The sequence below is a fragment of the Chiloscyllium plagiosum genome, unplaced genomic scaffold (genome assembly GCF_037043375.1).
Source record: "Chiloscyllium plagiosum isolate Xiang-an unplaced genomic scaffold, Cpla_swu_hap1 HiC_scaffold_28, whole genome shotgun sequence".
NCBI classification, from domain to species: domain Eukaryota; kingdom Metazoa; phylum Chordata; class Chondrichthyes; order Orectolobiformes; family Hemiscylliidae; genus Chiloscyllium; species Chiloscyllium plagiosum.
The window spans coordinates 30,619,869-30,637,238 of record NW_028270166.1 but is presented as its reverse complement, the minus strand read 5'-3'; the positions used below and the strand labels follow the sequence as shown (position 1 = coordinate 30,637,238).

Sequence of the window (17,370 nt, the reverse complement as noted above, 5' to 3'; positions counted from 1 at the left end):
TGCTTGGTTTATCTTTTGACTTCTAATAAATCCTGGATTGAATGTTCACACACAAAGGAGAAAAACAGCTTTTCATCAGAGTACACATGTCTGTTTTTGGAGTAATGCTTAATTGTTGTGTACAGTGGTTCTCATTATATGGATAGACTTCCTTTTGAAGCTATCAGATTCTGGATTTCAGTGTGGATTTGCAATTTTTCTGAGATGCAGAAGTTCAGGTGACTTAATGAGAGGAAATAAGCATTTCAATTATATCTTCTTTTTAAATAACCCTCTTTTTCACTCCCTGTCCACTCATGAAAGTGCTACCTGTCACTGAGTTACAGTTCCCCAGTGCTCGGGTACACATTCCTGTGGCACAAATATTCCTTGGGGTACAGTTCCCAACTTGCCAGTTACCCTTCAATAGCTCAAACTGGTAACTAGTTTCTTGAGACTTGGGGAGGGTTGTGGCCCATTGGAATGCAGAGAACCTTCTGGCCACTCCACTGCCAATTCTGTTCCTGCCTCACATCCACATGTATACTTTAGAGCAGGGATTACCAGACATAGGTCCTAAGCAGATGTGCAAATGATTTCCCTCCCTACCTTAGCAGCACAGACATGAAGTGTGGTACAACTGATTCTTTTTCAGTCTTCTGTACTGAACGGGATAGGTGTGCTCACTAAGTTTATTAATTTACTATTGATCACCAAGGGTAAGTCACTAATGAGAGTGGTTGAGATGTAGCAGATGTGGAGTATGAATGTAACCTCAGAATATTCATTGAAAAATAACATTGCTGAAAAGGAGTGGAAAACACAGTCGACCTCAGCAATTACTATAACTGCCTCTGCACGGACTACCTAAGGAGTAAAACCTTGCTAAGTTTCTACAAGAGCTTTTGGTTGGATAATAGTTAACCTAACAGTGGAATCACTTGTATGGCTGAGTTCAGAGCATTATAATTTTTAAATTAGATGCAGTGCATTGCTATAGATATCAAGTTCTGCTTTAAAACAGCATACAAAAGTTTTTTTTTCATTCCTGAACTAATCTGCTTGCAAATTCAGTTTGACTGAGCCCAATAAAACCTGCTTTACCCTCAATCTGCTGTGTCTGTTGCGTGACCAGCAGTTCGCTGGCTGTGATGGGAGTACGTGAATCGCATTAAATCTCTGATTCTATGGCATACGAAACTTGTGGGATCTGTGTATAACCTCCCAACTAGAGTAAAACCTGAACAAAGACAGAAATGTCACACGGCCTGGATAGTTTATTAAGCTCAAATGGATGAGTGTAGAGTGAAGCTGCATGAAGAAATTAACCAGATAGAGGAGGAATGGAAATAGTTTACATTTGAGATCGAGATTGATAGGAAAGGTAAGCACTGGGATTATGGTTTGAGTTATGAGCCTTTCTTTTTGTAAATAGATGAAAACACATTGAAACCTTAATAAAATAATGTCTATTTTTAAAATGTTGGTATTTCTCTATTGGCTAAAAATGTTAGAAAATTTCTGACCGGTAATTATGGATAAGACTGTATTTCATGTATAAATTTTGCTTTGTAGTAGTTTTAATTAGATTTATATGATCACTGCTGGCTTATTGATTTTAAATCATACATTCCCCCTCCACTGTTAAAATAATTAAAGCATTTTAATAAATTAAAGCCAGAACATGACAAGAGTATTTGGATCAGATTATTTATATAAATGTCCGTACTTGTGCTAGGAAGAGTCATTAGAATTGTACAGTATGGAAACAGACCGTTCAATCCAACTCATCCATGCTGACCAGATATCCTAAATAAAGTTAATCCCATTTGCCAGCATTTGGTCCATATCCCTCTCAACCCTTCTGATTCATGTACGCATTCAGATGCCTTTTAAATGTTGTAATTGTACCAGCCTTCACCACTTCCTCCAGAATCTTACATACACACCCTCTGTGTGAAAAAAAATGCTCTCTAGCTTTAGAGTTCCCCCACCCTGTGAAAAGATCTTGTCTATTTACCCTATCCATGCCCTATGATTTAATAAACCCCTTTAAGGTTACCCCTCAGCTCCAGGGAAAATAGCCGCAACCTATTCAGCGTCTCCCTATAGCTTCAAACCTGACAACATCCTTGTAAATCTTTTCTGAACCCTTTCAAGTTTCATAACATCCTTCCTATAGGAAGGAGACAAGAATTGCATGCAGTATTCTAAAAGTTACCTAACCAATATCCTGTACAGCCACAACATGACCTCCCAACTCCTGTGCACAATGCACTGACCATTAAGGCAAGCATACCAAACACACCTTTTTCATTATCCTGTCTACCTGGAACTCTACTGTCAAGGAAACATGAACCTGAACTCCAAGGTTTCTTTGCCCCAAGACCTTACCATTAAGTGTATAAGTTTTGCCAGGACACCAGATAGGATGTCAAAGTGTTTTGCCAAGCAAATTGTTGCTGTCTTCAAGTACAAACTAGAGTTGTTCAAAATAGGATGTTGTGAAACTTTAAAGGGTTCAGAAAAAAAAATTATGAGAGTGTTGCCTGGGTTGGAGGATTTGAGCTATAGAGAGAGGCTGAATAGGCTGGGACAGTTTTCTGTGGAGCGTTGGAGACTGAGGGGTGACCTTATAGATGTTTATAAAATCATGGGGGGCATGGATAGGATAAACAGACAAAGTCTCTTCCCTGGGGTGGGGGAGTCCAGAACTAGAGGGCATATAGGTTTAGGGTGAGAGGGGAAAGATATAAAAGAGAGCTAAGGGGCAACTTTTTCATGCAGAGAATGGGGCGTGCATGGAATGAGCTGCCAGAGGAAGTAGTGGAGGCTAGTACAATTGCAACATTTAAAAGGCATCTGGATGGATATATGAGCAGGAAGGATTTGGGGGGATATGAGCTGGATGCTGGCAGGTGGGACTAGATGGGTTGAGATATCTGGTCAGCATGGACGAGTTGGACTGAAGGGTCTGTTTCCATGCTGTACATCTCTATGACTCTAAAATGGATACTGCCATAAAGCCTTGTCCTAAACAGGACCTATTTACCATACCACTACTGCTGTTTGAAGCCAATATTTTGTAATCCCTAAACCCACTTGTTTAACTTCAGATAGAACTGACCATGTGTAATCAGTGTATTTTTAACTGTAAAATATCTGGGGCAATTTGCACAATTCAACCTTCATTCTCAGAACTTCTTTATTATTACAAATAGTCTCAGAATTTCATTGAATTCAGAAATCGGAGCAGAAAGACACTGATGGCAATAGACAAGAGCATCACTGCTATTGTTTGTGTGGAAGTTTGGAGAGGTACATTAAGTAACTAGAACGATTCCCCTCAGGCATTATAGTCTTTACCAGTCATCTTTCAGTGTCTTATTGTGGGAAAAAAAACAATTCAGTCTGACAGTTTGGGATTTTAATAAGTCAAAGCGATTGTAGAAGTGTTAGAAGGTGATATTAGGCCAGATGAACAAAGGACCAAAGGATGACCATGGAGTGTTGTAAAAGAGGAAAATAAGACGGAGAGGCATATGGAGTGAATTCCAGACCTTAGAGTTCAGGCCTTGTATTGTCTAGGAGACAATTGATTGTGTGCTCAATGGAATGTGCTGAATTGAACCAAGCAACTGAAAAAAAATGACCAACTGTACACCTGGCCTTTCCTTTCACCATATGTGGAATGTTTTAAAACTGAATTACTAAGTTGGTAAAGGTTGAATCTAGGTGCTGGGAAGACGCACTGGGTGAATTTTCATTAAAACGAAGAACTGGATGTTGGAAATCTGCAAATATTAGAGAAACTCAGCAGGTCTGATAGCATCTGTTGAGAAAAACATCATTAACATTGAGTCCAATAACCCTTTGTCAGAACACTGAACATAGCTGGGTAAGGGTGATCTTTATGCTGATTACGTGTGTGTGTGTGTGTTTTTGGGGTGGCGGGGAGGCTAGAATGGAAGGTAATGAATAGAGTACACAAAGACAGGACATTGAGACAGATACAGGGAGAAAGGGATCAGCAAGCAGAGATTGCTGATGATAAACCAAAAGAGATAGATGAATGCTAGCCACAGTACTAACAAGTGTAAATTGTTAAAAATGGGTTGGCTGTACTGGGAGCAACTCATTCAAGGCAGGACTTAGAGGTATGGAGGGAGGGTTAAAACAAAAGAGATTGCTAGGAATGGTAATAACCTGGAAGTTGCTGCTTATCAGATTGGTAAAAGAGATGACAGATGATTTCAAAAGATGGTTAGATATTCACATTATACATTAATAACCTGGACAAGGGAACTGAGGGCACTGTTGTGGGCTCTGAGATATGGGCTATTAGACTTGAAAGGATTGAGGTTAGTAAGGAGGACATGTTAACAATTCTAGAAGGTGTGAAAGTAGATAAGTCCCTTGGGCCGGATGGGACTTTTCCAAGAATTCTCTGGGAAGTTAGGGAGGAGATGGCATCTGCAGTCCTCACTTTCTCCTCCTTCATCTGCCACTTCTTGGCCCATTGGCCCATCTGGTCAAGATCCTGTTGTAATCTGAGGTAACCCTCTTCGCTGTCCACTACACCTCCAATTTTGGTGTCATCTGCAAACTTACTAACTGTACCTCTTATGCTCACATCCAAATCATTTATGTGAATGACAAAAGTAGAGAACACAGCACTGATCCTTGTGGCACTCCACTGGTCACAGGCCCCAGTCTGAAATACAACTCTTCACCACCAACCTCTGTCTTCTACCTTTGTGCCAGTTCAATTTCCAATTGGCTATTTCTCCCTGTACTCCATGAGATCTAACCTTGCTAACCAGTCTCCCATGGGGTACCTTGTCAAATGCCTTACTAAAGTCCATATAGATCACATCTACCGCTCTGCCCTCATCAATCCTCTTTGTTACTTCTTCAAAGAACTCAATCAAGTTTGTGAGTTATTAATGAACATCATTTCTGACCTTTAGGATGACAAAAGATTGTTGAAGCAGATGAAGGAGGATGCTACTTCTGAGGAATTCCTGTTGCAATAGTCCTTGCGAAGGATGTAAGTATTTAATTGGAAATATAAACTGGAAATGGAAGATTGGATTCCTTCTTTTAACATAAAAGTTTGAGAAAAAATTGAATTGTTTAATTGTTGATTGATCAATAATATCCAAGTTTTGGAAGAAGTTAGAAGGACACTTTTTGTGAGATAAATTGGCACCAAGTGTCTGGGTTGAGAAAAGAAGAAACTGCCTAGCAGCAGGTTTTGATGACGTTCTAAGCAGCAGTTTATCACAGTACTTAAGGGACAGAGAGCATTGGACTCTTAGATCTCTAAAAGAATGCAAACAATCCCCCATCCCATCCACCTCAGCAATTTGGCTTTGTAACATTTGGATCAAGATTGTAATAACGTCAAGAGCCAAGCAGCCCTAAAGGATCCCAAGCTGAGTTGCAGTGAGCAAGTTATTGTTGTAGTGTTGATGATGAGATGCTGTGGGGTGGTAATTGACTAGATTGGATTTATTCAGCAAAGACTTGAGCAACCTTCTGTATCAGGTAATTGGATGCCAATTTTTGTGGCTTTACTGCCCATAAGACCATAAGACATAGGAGCAGAAGGTAGGCCATTCAGCCCATCGTGTCTGCTGCATTATTCAGTCATGGCTGATAAAGCTTCTCAACCCCAATCTCCCACTTTTTCCACGTAACCCTTGATCCCCTTGACAATCAAGAACCTGTATTTCTCAGTCTTAAATGTACTCAGTGATCTGGCCTTCACAGCCTTCTGTGGCAGTGAATTGCAAAGACTCTCCACTTACTGTCTGAAGAAGTTTCTCCTTATTTCCATTCTAAGAGGTCTTCCCTATACTCTAGGGCTGTACCCTCTGGTCCCAATCTCTTCTACCAATGGAAACATCTTCCTGAAATCCATTCTGTCCATGCCATTCAGTATTCTGTAAATTTCAATTAGATACCCCATATCCTTCTAAACTCCATCGAGTATAGTCCTAGAATCCTCAAACATTCCTCATATGTAAAGTTTTTCATTTCTGAGTCCATTCTCATGAACCTTTTCTGAACCAGCTCCAGGGCCAGTACATCCCTCATGAGATATAGGGCCCAAACCTGTGCACAATACTCTAAATGTGGTCTGACCAGAGCCTTATAGAGCCTCAGAAGTACATCCCTGCTTTTATGTTCAAGTTCTCTCAAAATAAATGCCAACATTGTACTTGCCTTCCTAACTACTGACTCAACCTGCAAGTTTACCTTGAGACGATCCTGGACTAGAACTCCCAAGTCTCCTTACACTTCAGACTTCTGAATATTTAGAAAATAGTCCTTGTTTTACTTTTCTTACCAAAGTGCATGACTTTACACTTTCCGACATTGTAGTCCATCTGCCACTTTTTTGCCTACTCTCCTAACCTGTCCAAATCCTTCTGCAATCTCCCCATCACCTTAATACTACCTGTCCCTCTACTATCTTTTTATCATCTGCAAACATGGCCAAAATGCCCTCAGTTCATTCATCTCAATCATTAATGTATAAAGTGCAAAGTTGTGGTCTCAACACTGAACCTTGCAGAACACAACTTGTCACCAGCTGCCATCCTGAGAAAGAACTTTGTATCCCCACTCTCTGCTTTCTTCCAGACAGCTAATCTTGTATCCATGCAAGCACCTTGCCTCTAACACCTTGGCCTCTTGTCTTACTCAGCAGCTTCCTGTGCGGCACCTTGTCAAAGGCCTTCTTGAAGTCCATGTAGATAACATTCATTGGGTCTCCGTGGTCTAACCTGCTCATTACCTCCTCAAAGAATTCTAGCAGATTTGTCAGGCAAGACCGGCCCTTGGTGAAACCATGCTGACTTTGCCCCATATACTTCCAAGTATTCAGAAATCTCATCCTTCACAATGGATTCCAAAATCTTATCACGGCCGAGGGTAGGCTAATCAGTCTGTAATTTTCCGTCTTTTGCCTTACTCGCTTTTTAAACAAGGGTGTCACATTAGCAATTTTCCAGTCCTCTGGGACTTTCCTTGAGTCTAGAGATTCCTGAAAGATCGCGAATGCCTCCACTATCTCCTCAGCTATCTCCTTTAGAACTCTGGGGTGTTGTCCATCTGGTCCAGGTGGTTTATTCACTTTCAGATTTTTCAGTTTCTCTAGCACCTCCTCCTCGGTGATGGCCACCATACACAGCTCTGCCCCTAACTGTCTTGAATGTTTGGGGTATTACTCGTATCTTTTATCGTGAAGACTGATGTGAAGTAATCATTCAGTTCCTCAGCCATTTCCTTGTTTCTCCACCATTATCTCTCCAACATAATTTTCCAGCGGTCTAATGTCCACTTTTGCCTCTCTTTTACCCTTTACATATCTAAAGAAACTCTTACGTTGTCCTTTAAATTACTGAATGACTTACCCTCATATTTAATCTTCTCCCTTGTTATTTCCATTTTTGTTGCCCTCTGTTGGTCTTTGTAAGCTTCCCAATCCCTCTGGTTTCCCACTGCCCTTTGCCATGTTATATGCTTTCTCTTTTGCTTTTATGCTATCCCTGACTTCCCTGATCAGACGTGGCTGGCTCAAACTCCCTGTACCATGCTTCATTTTTCTAGGGAGGAATTTTTTCTGTGTCTCCTGAACTACTTCCAGAAACTCCTGCCAATGCTGTTCCACTGTCTTTCCTGCTAGGCTCCTCTCTTAGTCAATTCTGCCCAGGTCCTCGCTCATACTTCTGTTGTTGCCTTTATTCATCTGTAATACCATTTTCTCTGATTCTATCTTCTCCCTCTGAAAATGCATAGTAATTTCAATCATATTATGACCACTGCCTCCTAAGAGTTTCTTCATCTTAAGCTCCCTCATCAAGTCTGCTTCATTGCACAAATTCAGTCGTCTGTTCCCTAGTGGGCTCCACCCCAAGCTGCTCCAAAAAGCCATCTTGTAGACAGTCTACAAATTCCTTCTCTTGCGATCTACTACCAACCTGATTTTTGCAATCCATTAAAATCCCCCATGATCACTGCAACGTTGCCTTTCCTACACATCGTTTCTATCTTCTGGTATATCTTGCACCCCAGCCCCTGACTACTATTGGAGGCCTGTACATAACCCCATCTATGATGTTTTTACCATTGCAGTTCCTCAATTCTACTCACGCAGATTCTACACCATCTGATCCCACTTCATTTCTTACTTATAAGGCAGACCCACCCCCTCTGCCCATCTGGCTCTTTTCAATAAGATGTATATCCTTGGATATTCAGCTTCCAATACTGATCCTCTTGCAATCATGTCTCTGTGATGCCTATGTCATACCTGCCAATTTCAGTCTGCACAAGTTCATTTACTTTACTCCTTATACTGCGTGCATTTAGATGTAACACCTTTAGTCCTGTATTAACAATTCCTGTCCTCATTCTCATTCGTTTGTCCAGTGTGCTTGATGTTTGATTGCTAACTCTTTCAAGACAATGTGTCTTATTTGTCTGTGTGCTGGAAACTTTAATAACTTCTCATGTTCTCTTTCCCTGTCATTTCTTTCATATTTTTCCACCCAGTTGAATCCACCCCTACAGATGTTAACCTTCTGCTTTGTCTCTCCCACTGGGGGATATTTTATAACCCCCCCCCCCCAACTTTCTAGCTTAGTCTTGTTGACCAACCTATCTACCCTTTTCATTAGAACATTGGTCCCAGCTCAGTTCAGGTGGAGACCCTCCCAGCGGTACAGATCCCTCCTGTTCCAATACTGATTCCAGGGCCCCGTGAGAAAGGAACTTCTCTTTCCCACACCACTCTTTGAACATCATGTTTACTTCCCTTATTCTCATGTTGCTATGCCAAATTGTAAGTGGCTAGGACAGTAATCCAGAGATTATAATCCTTTTCTTTAATTTGGCTCCTGATAATCCCTGAACGGATCCTCTTTCCTAGTCTTGCTTAGGTTGTTTGCTCTGACGTGGACTGCAACAACTGGATCCTCCCCCTCCCTCTCCAATATCCTTTCAAGTTGGTCAGAGATATTGGGCAGGCAACATACCATGCAGGATTCTTGATCCTGCTTGCAAAGGATACTACCTATTCCCCTACAGCTATCACTTGTCTTTTTGCTCCCCCCTCTTGAATGGCCTCCTGTACCATGATACAGTGGTCAGCTGGCTAATCCTCCCTGCAGGTCCTGTTCAGATCTTTTTTTAATATATATTACCTCTATTCCTGATGAAGGGCTTTTGCCCGAAATGTCAATTTTCCTGCTCCTTGGATGCTGCCTGACTTGCTGTGCTTTTCCAGCACCACTCTAATCTAGAATCTGGTTTCCAGCATCTACAGTCCTTGTTTTTACCTAATCCTCCCTGCAGTTCTTTTCCTGATCCACACATGAATATCTCATATCTGTTGGACAAGGTCAACACCTGAGAATTCCTGACTGCAAGAGCCCGCTACCTGCCTCACTTGCAGTCACACCCTGCTGTCCCTGGCCCCTGTCCAAATTTGAAGTACTTAATCCACCAGATATGACGGCCTCCTGAAGCAAAGCATCCAGAACAGCTTGGCTAGGAGCACAGTTAGTTCAGGAACACCAGTCTTCAGTACTATTACCAGAATATTTTGGGGCCAATCGTCTTTCCAGTATTCAGGGCCTTCAGCTGCTTCTTGATATCACATGAAATGTAATGAGTTGGCTGAAATTTGTAACAGTGATGTCAGGAGATGATGAAGGAGATTTAATCATCCACTTAGCATTTCCACAAGTGATTGCAAATGCTTCAGCTTTGTCGATCTTCTGCCTACACTCAGCTGTATTAGCTAATTCCTTTCCTGTCCTTTTTTTTTAAAAAAACAGATTTATAGAACCAGTGATTTACTATTTCATACCATTCATAAAATATTAATCACACTAGTGCACATTTACCTTGCATGTAAAGCAAAGTGTAGCAAACTTGACAGGAATTGAGCACTGCATATCCAAACCTGTTTACACTACAAAATCTTGGTGTTCAAAATTGTAATTGTCTTGCTTGTTGCTGGATTTAAATGTTATTGGACATTTCTAACTAATAGATTTGCTGAAAGGCAAGCTTGCAATGGATTGTTAACATTTCAACTTTACACATTGACCTAAACACTGTACATAAATCGACTGATTAGATCAAATACTGCATACCTTGACACGTCTCCTTTATAACAGTAGTTCTAAAGTTCTCAGAAATAACTTTAAAAGATGAGCTCAAATCTGTGGAAATGAACATTTAATTTATACCCACTTGTAGTTTGCATTCATAAAATATTAAATTGTAGTCTTTTAAGTGAAACGACAAATACAATGTTGTGAGAATGAATTTGAAAGATCTTTGCAACACAGTTAAAATTATGGATGTGCTCCTAAAACATAACCTTATCTGTCTCTTCAGCTGCAGGGGGAGCAGAGTTTTGTCTAGCATTGTATTTTTAAAAATTTAACAGCACTTCCAAATCTAGTTCATTTTAAAAATGTCACAATGGATAATTGTTGCATCACATTTTATAATAAAAAAGGTATAAGAAAATTGAGCATAATCAATGCAAGAGGTAACTTTGCAACCCAAGTTACTGCCTTATACAGTACTGTTCTATTGAATCAAAGTCAAATAAAGCAGACCCAGCAGAAACTACTGGAAAAAAAAAAGTTTATTGTACAAGAAAGACTTTGTCATCCACATCCAACTTCAAAAAGTAAACTAATCCAATCTCTGAAGGGACTTATATTAAACCAATTTATATGCAGGACTCCAACCTAAGCTATGTGATGTTATTCACAGTCAAAAGGAATAACTGTTCAACACTGATTTCATTTAAAAAACAAAAGGGTAAAAGTTGCTTCAGAAAATAAAACTCCAGAAACAATTTTACATAAACAAATTGAGTATAAAAATGCAGGTTTCTAAATCAGCTGTTTTTTTTTAAAAAAAATTAACCACCACTAGAGATTACTGCTGGGGAGATTCAGCTGAAGTCTGAATGAAGTGACTGCTTCCACTAGAATGATTCTAGTGGACAGTTCAGCAGGTTTACTGGCACTGGTCAATTCCTAGAATCTTGTTCTATTGTGTTACAGACTGTTGCCATGTATAAATGTACTGTGCCTGGCAATACACCTGTGCAGTACAGCTAGTACTGCAATACAGAATGGTTGCATAGATGGCAATAAGTTCACAACTGATCTGCAAAAAGAATTAAAAACAAAGGTGTAAAGACTTGCTTGCCATCTAACAAATCATAAATATCCTCCAGTGCTGCTGGTGATATTACAAGTGCCCACTTGGATAAAACCAACTAAATTGGAATCCTGAGATATTGTGATGATACATTTTCAAATTAACCATCTTGTTGTTGTATGAAAGGGTTTGGAATAGCCTCCATCCCATCCTGTGGGCAAATCAGAACAACTGATGTTCCTCTGCATACAACCAAGCCAAGCTGTCGTGTGTCTTCAGTCAATTTGTATTGGTCATCTGGATCTGAAATTAGTAAAGTTTGCAAAAAATAAAATTAGACTTGGATTACATAATGTAAAACTACATGGAACATGCTAAGTGGAATAAAAGAAGAAAACGTTTATATTTTAATTATACAATAAAGATTTACTTGAAGGACCAACTTATTTAGTATCGTGGACATTAAATTAAATCATGTCTCAAAATGGTATACAGCAAAATCTGGCACTTAGCTTTGGTAAATAGGGTTAAGGAGCATCCAAAGGGATTTAGTAAATACATTAAGGAGAAAAGGGTACCGACGGAGAGAATAGGGCCTCAAAAGATCAGCAAGGCAGCTTATGTGCGGAACTGCCGGAAATGGGGAAAGATACTAAACAAGTATTTTGCATCAGTGTTTGCTGTGGAGAAGGACATGGAAGATACAAAATGTGAGGAAGTAGATGGTGGTGACATCTTGAAAAATGTCCATATAAGGAGGTGGCGCTGCTGGAGGTCTTAAATGCACAAAAGCTGGAAAAATCCCCAGGACCTGATCAGGTGTACCCTAGAACTCTTGGAAGCTGGGGAAGTGATTGCTGGGCCCCTTGCTGAGATAGTTGGATCATCGATAGCCAAAACGTGAGGTGCTGGAACACTGAGGGTTGGCTAATGCAGTGCCACTATTGAAGAAAGGTGATAAAGGAAAAGCCAGGGAACAAAAGGCTGATGAGCCTGACATCGGTGATGGGCAAATTGTTGCCAAGGGAATTTTGAGGGGCAGGATTAACATATATCTGGATAGGCAAGGACTGATTAGGGATAGTCAGCATGGCTGTGTGTGCGGGAGATCGTCTCACTAACTTGATTTAGGTTTTTGAAGAAGTAACGAAAAGGATTAATGAGGGCAGAGCGATGGATGTGACCTATATGGACTTCAGTAAGGTGTTTGACAAGGTTCCTCACAGTAGACTGGTTAGCAAGGTTAGATCACATGGAATACAGGAATAACTAGCCATTTGGATATTGAACCAGATCGAAGTTAGAAGACAGAGGATAATGGTGAAGGGTTGCTTTTCAGATTGGAGGCCTGTGACCAGTGGTGAGCCACAAGGGTCAGTGCTGGGTTCACTGCTTTTCATCATTTATATAAATGTTTTGGATGTGAACATAAGAGGTATAGTTAGTAAGTCTGCAGATGACACCAAAATTGGAGGTGAAGTGGATAGTGAAGAAGGTTGCTTCAGAGTACAACAACATGATCAAATGGGCTGAGGACCAGCAGATGGAATTTAATTTAGATAAAAGCAAGGTGCTGCATTTTGGCAAGGCAAATCAGGGCAGGACTTATACACTTAATGGTAAAGTCCTGGGGACTGTTGTTGAACAAAGATCTTGGAGTGCAAGTTCATAGCTCCTTGAAAGTGCAGTTTCGGGTAGATAGGGTAGTGAAGAAGGTGTTTAGTATGCTTTCCTTTATTAGTCACAGCACTGAGTTTGGGAATTGGGAGGTTATGTTGCAGCTGTACAGGACATTGGATAGGCCACTTTTGGAATACTGTGTGCAATTCTGGTCTCCTTCCCAGAGGAAAGATGCTGTGAAACGTGGAAGGGTTCAGAAAAGATTCACAAAGATATTGCCAGGGTTGAAGAGTTTGAGCTATAGGGAAGAGGCTGAATAGACTGGGGCTGCACTCCCTGGAGCGTCAGAGGTTTATGAAATCATGAGGGGCATGGATTGGGTAAATAGAACTAGGTCTTTTCTCTGGATTGGGGTTGGGGTGGGGGTGGAGGAAAGAGTCCAGAACTAGAAGGCATAGGTTTGGGGTGAGAGGGGAAAAGATTCATTAGGGATCTAAGGGGCAACTTTTTTCATGCAAAGGGTGGTGTGTGTTTGGAATGAGCTAGCACAGAAAATGGAGGTGGCTGGTACAATTGCAACATTTCAAAAAGCATCTGGATGGGTACATGAATAAGAAGGGTTTAGAGGGATATGGGTCAAGTGCTGGCAAATGGGACTAGATTATCTAGTCGTCACGGAGGCCTTAGTGATGGCACAGACGTATGATTCTGAGTTAAGCTTCCAATCAAACATGAAAAGATCAGTCAGATTCAGCCTCAGCTAGCAAGAGAGGAATGGAGCTGGTGGCTAAGAAATGGAATTTGGAACATGGCCAAAATACAAACGTTTTGGCATTTTTAACATGAGGAAATTTCCACTCATTATTTAAAAAGAACGGGTTAAATGGACTTGGAGTGGGATTACTGCGAGTTCAGCGAGGTAGGGAAGGAGATGCTTGCTTTCTTTTTCCTAGTCAGTTGCCAGAGGACAAGGAGTTGAAAAGCTGTAAAAAGAATACAGAGTTTTAAAAGAAAAAGCGGCACCATAGGAGAACTAAGTTCATTAATCCTAAACCTTCAAATGACCTGGATGAACAGACATAGCAAGTATCACTAGTTGCAGAAAACTGACTCACTGCACTGCATCCATGAGGCTGCAAGTCACACAGACCGCATGTTCAGAGAGGCAGTAAGAGTGCAGGTTAGAGGCATGCAGGCAGATAGGGAATGTTTGACTACCAGACAGTCCAAGAGAACCAGGAAGATGGTACAAGAATCAGCTTTCAATTTTGATAATGGCAAGGACAATGGGTTTTCAGGGATGTGTTGCAAGTGCCGAGCCTATGGCAACATGAGTGAGCCAACTGTTTAAGAGGGAAGGAAGAAATAGGGGAAGAGCAGCAGTGATAGGAAATTCATTTGTCGGGAGAACAGAGGCATTTCTGCAGCTATGTGATTCCAACAGTATATTTTGCCGCCAAAACGTTAGGATCAAGAATGTTGCAAAGTAATTGCAGGACATTCTTCCTGAGGGTACCATCAGCCAGAGATCATGGTCCACCTTGGTATTTACTATATAGATATGAAAGGTGATGTAGTCCTGCAGTCAGAATTTAGAAATCTAAAAAAAAAGCAAGCAGGATTTCAAAAATAGTCAACTCCAGATCACAACCAGGACCAAACACCAGTGAATACAGAAGGAGGAGGATAAAATAGTGCAGAAGCAATAACTTCATATACCTGAGATATTGGCTCTGGGTAAAATAGCTCCTGTTCAAGCCCAACAGATTGCACCTGAACACAGCTGGGACTGAGTTCCTTGCAGGACATTCTGTTTGCGCTGCTGGGGAAAGTTTATGTTTACTATGCAGGAGTGTGAGAACCAGGACAGAATCTTAGTGGGTGCACAAAATACTGGGAGAGACAAATAGTAGTATACAGAATGACAAGTTAATATTTGGATTAAGGGAGAAATTACAACTGTGTGCATATGAATGGATGAAGTAAATAAGATTGGCGAGTTACAGGTGTATTGCCTCATTGAGTTATAATGCTGTGACAAAGTGGGTTCAAGAAAGATAGGGAAAAAAAGGAAAGCAATGGTCACCTTGGCAAAGGACAGCAGCATGGGAGAAAGAAGCTTCAAGGGCAGAATTGATTTGGCGACAGCAAAGTGGCAAGGTGAGTCCATTACACTGCTTGGTATAATCTACAGACCAATTGCCACGTGAACAAGGTGGCTCAGTGGTTAGCACTGCTGCCTCACAGCACCAGGGACCTGTGTTTGATTCCAGCCTTGGGCAACTGTCTGTGGAGTTTGCACATTTTCCCAGTGTCTTCGTGGGTTTCCTCCGGGTGCTCCGATTTCCTCCCACAGTCCAAAGATGCGCAGTTCAGGTGGATTGGCTATGCTAAAATTGCCCATAGTGCTACATGTATTAGTCAGAGGGAAATGGGTCTTGGTGGGTTACTCTTCGGAGGACTTGTTGGGCTAAAAGGCCTGTTTCCACACTGTAGCGATTCTAATCTAATTAGTGGAAAGGATGTCGGAGGAACAAATCGGCAAGGAAATTACAGAATGCTCCAAGCAAAGAATAGTTATAACAGGAGACTTCAATTACTCCAATGTAGAATGGAATAGTAATGTTAAGGACTGAGAAGGGCAAACATTCTTAGTTTGCATTTAGAAGAACTTCCTACAGCAGTATATATCCAGTGTAACAAGAAAGAAGGCACCACTGGACTTAGTTCTTAGGAAAGAAGTGGGCCAAATAGATCACGTTTCAGTGGGAAACATTTAAAGGTACAGTGATCATAAGGTTTGGGATGACTGTGGAAATGACAATGCAGATGAAGAATAATTAGCTGGAGAGAGAGCCAACTTCAATGGGGCAAGAACAGAGATGTGATGGTTAGGCTAGACCAAAAGGCTTGCATGAAAAACTGCACATTAGCAATGGGCTACCTTCAAAAAAAAAGAAAGGGTTCAAACACTAGATATATTTCCTCAAGAAATGTAGGGCAAAAAAAAAATTCTAGAGCTCCCTGGATGAAAACGATGATATAAAATAAGGAAAAGAAAGAAGTGTTTATGATAGGCATCAGGAAGAAAATACAATTGAAAATGGAGTACAAAGCATTTAGAAGGGAGGATAAAAAGCAAGAGAAAGAGCAGTTACACAAAAGGTTTGGCCAAAATCAAAATCATTTCAATTTTAATCAGAAAAGTGAAAGTCACTTTACAAAAACAGGAGTACAATCCATTTCAAAATTTTGTATTATAGATTATCCATCAAGAAAGTTATTAAAACCAAGAACATATTTGGGACTTACCTCTCACATACTCTATTGTTCCATCCAATACAAGATTGAGAAGTGGATCAAATCCTTTTAAAATTCCACTGGCTGCCAAAGCACAGAAACACATTTCACTAAATTTCAAGTTAACTCCAGCATCAGACATTGTACAAATCGAATCAAAACATACACTGCCTCAAGAAAGACTCTTGCTATCTTCCTTTCAAGGCCCAATCTTTCCAAAGTTGACTTCAGTAACAATCAATGAAAGACAGTTCTGATACAGTACAGCTTCAGCTTTCAGTTAAAGTCATTTCATCTTACAATCTAAACAGTGAAGAAATAATACAACTCTTCAGCAACTAAGTACACAATTCCCAACTCATTCTCTTGGAGCTGAAGAGTTCACAATAGCTACTTTGAGTAGCTGAAATAAAATTAAAAATTATTTTAAAAAGGTGAACAGTCTACATTATTTCACAAGCAATGAAATTCAATTTGTATCATAGCTCTTTCGTCTTTCCCAAACAGAGTCATTCAGCACTTCGGTCCAATCAGTCCATGCCGACCATAACCCCGAACTAAACTAGTCCCAACAGCCTGCTCCTAGCCCGTATGCCTCCAAACCTTTCCCAAACTTAGCCATATTTGTCCAAACAGCCTGCCTACTTCCTTAGGGAAAAATGACAGAATCATTCCAGCTGTTGCAGCCTCAGGTAAACGTCAACATTATGTTACTTATATAAACAAAATCAACAAAGCCTACCTTCCCGTCCGCCTTGAAATTTCACACGGATTGTTTTGTCTATGTACTTGGAGAGGTCGAGAATGCTCTCCTTCTTTTTCTTCTCCTTATCCTGAATTCAAAAGGAACAAAAAAAGAGAAGGCAAGGAAAGTTAGAATCCGGTTCTCGCAATCCCGAGTTTCTCGTGATCGGTCCCTAAGCCTCCGATAACCCCACGTTTCCATGATAACTGAACCAAGACGCTCCCGCTCAGGACTGGGACAAGGCTTTGAGAAATTGAAAGAAGAAGTCAAACCAGCGAATTGGGGATTGTAACACAACCCGGGTCTGGGCCTCGAATTTCACGAGCCCGAATAAGTATTTGGACTGAGATAATAAATATAACCAGGGCCGGCCGCGGATTTCAACTTCAATCTCAAAGCCCGGGGCCTGTCCACGACAGTCCCCAACCACACACACTCACCGCCATCATCGCGCCCACGACCTCTGACCTCCCAACCCCATGACCTTTAACCCCGACCGCCGACCCCAGTTCCTGCTCATACAC

General features: G+C 40.9%; 1 protein-coding gene across 1 annotated transcript; it reads right to left on the bottom strand.

Annotated features, from left to right (window-relative positions):
- Positions 1 to 10,636: 10,636 nt before the first annotated feature.
- Positions 10,637 to 17,310, bottom strand: lsm7 (LSM7 homolog, U6 small nuclear RNA and mRNA degradation associated). Its single transcript, XM_043721057.2, has 4 exons — positions 17,287 to 17,310; positions 16,844 to 16,934; positions 16,114 to 16,185; positions 10,637 to 11,484 (listed from the first exon to the last, which is right to left on the bottom strand). The coding sequence occupies exons 1-4, from the start codon at positions 17,293 to 17,295 to the stop codon at positions 11,342 to 11,344; spliced, it is 315 nt and encodes a 104-aa protein (XP_043576992.1). The 5' UTR covers positions 17,296 to 17,310; the 3' UTR covers positions 10,637 to 11,341.
- Between the last annotated feature and the right edge of the window lie 60 nt (positions 17,311 to 17,370).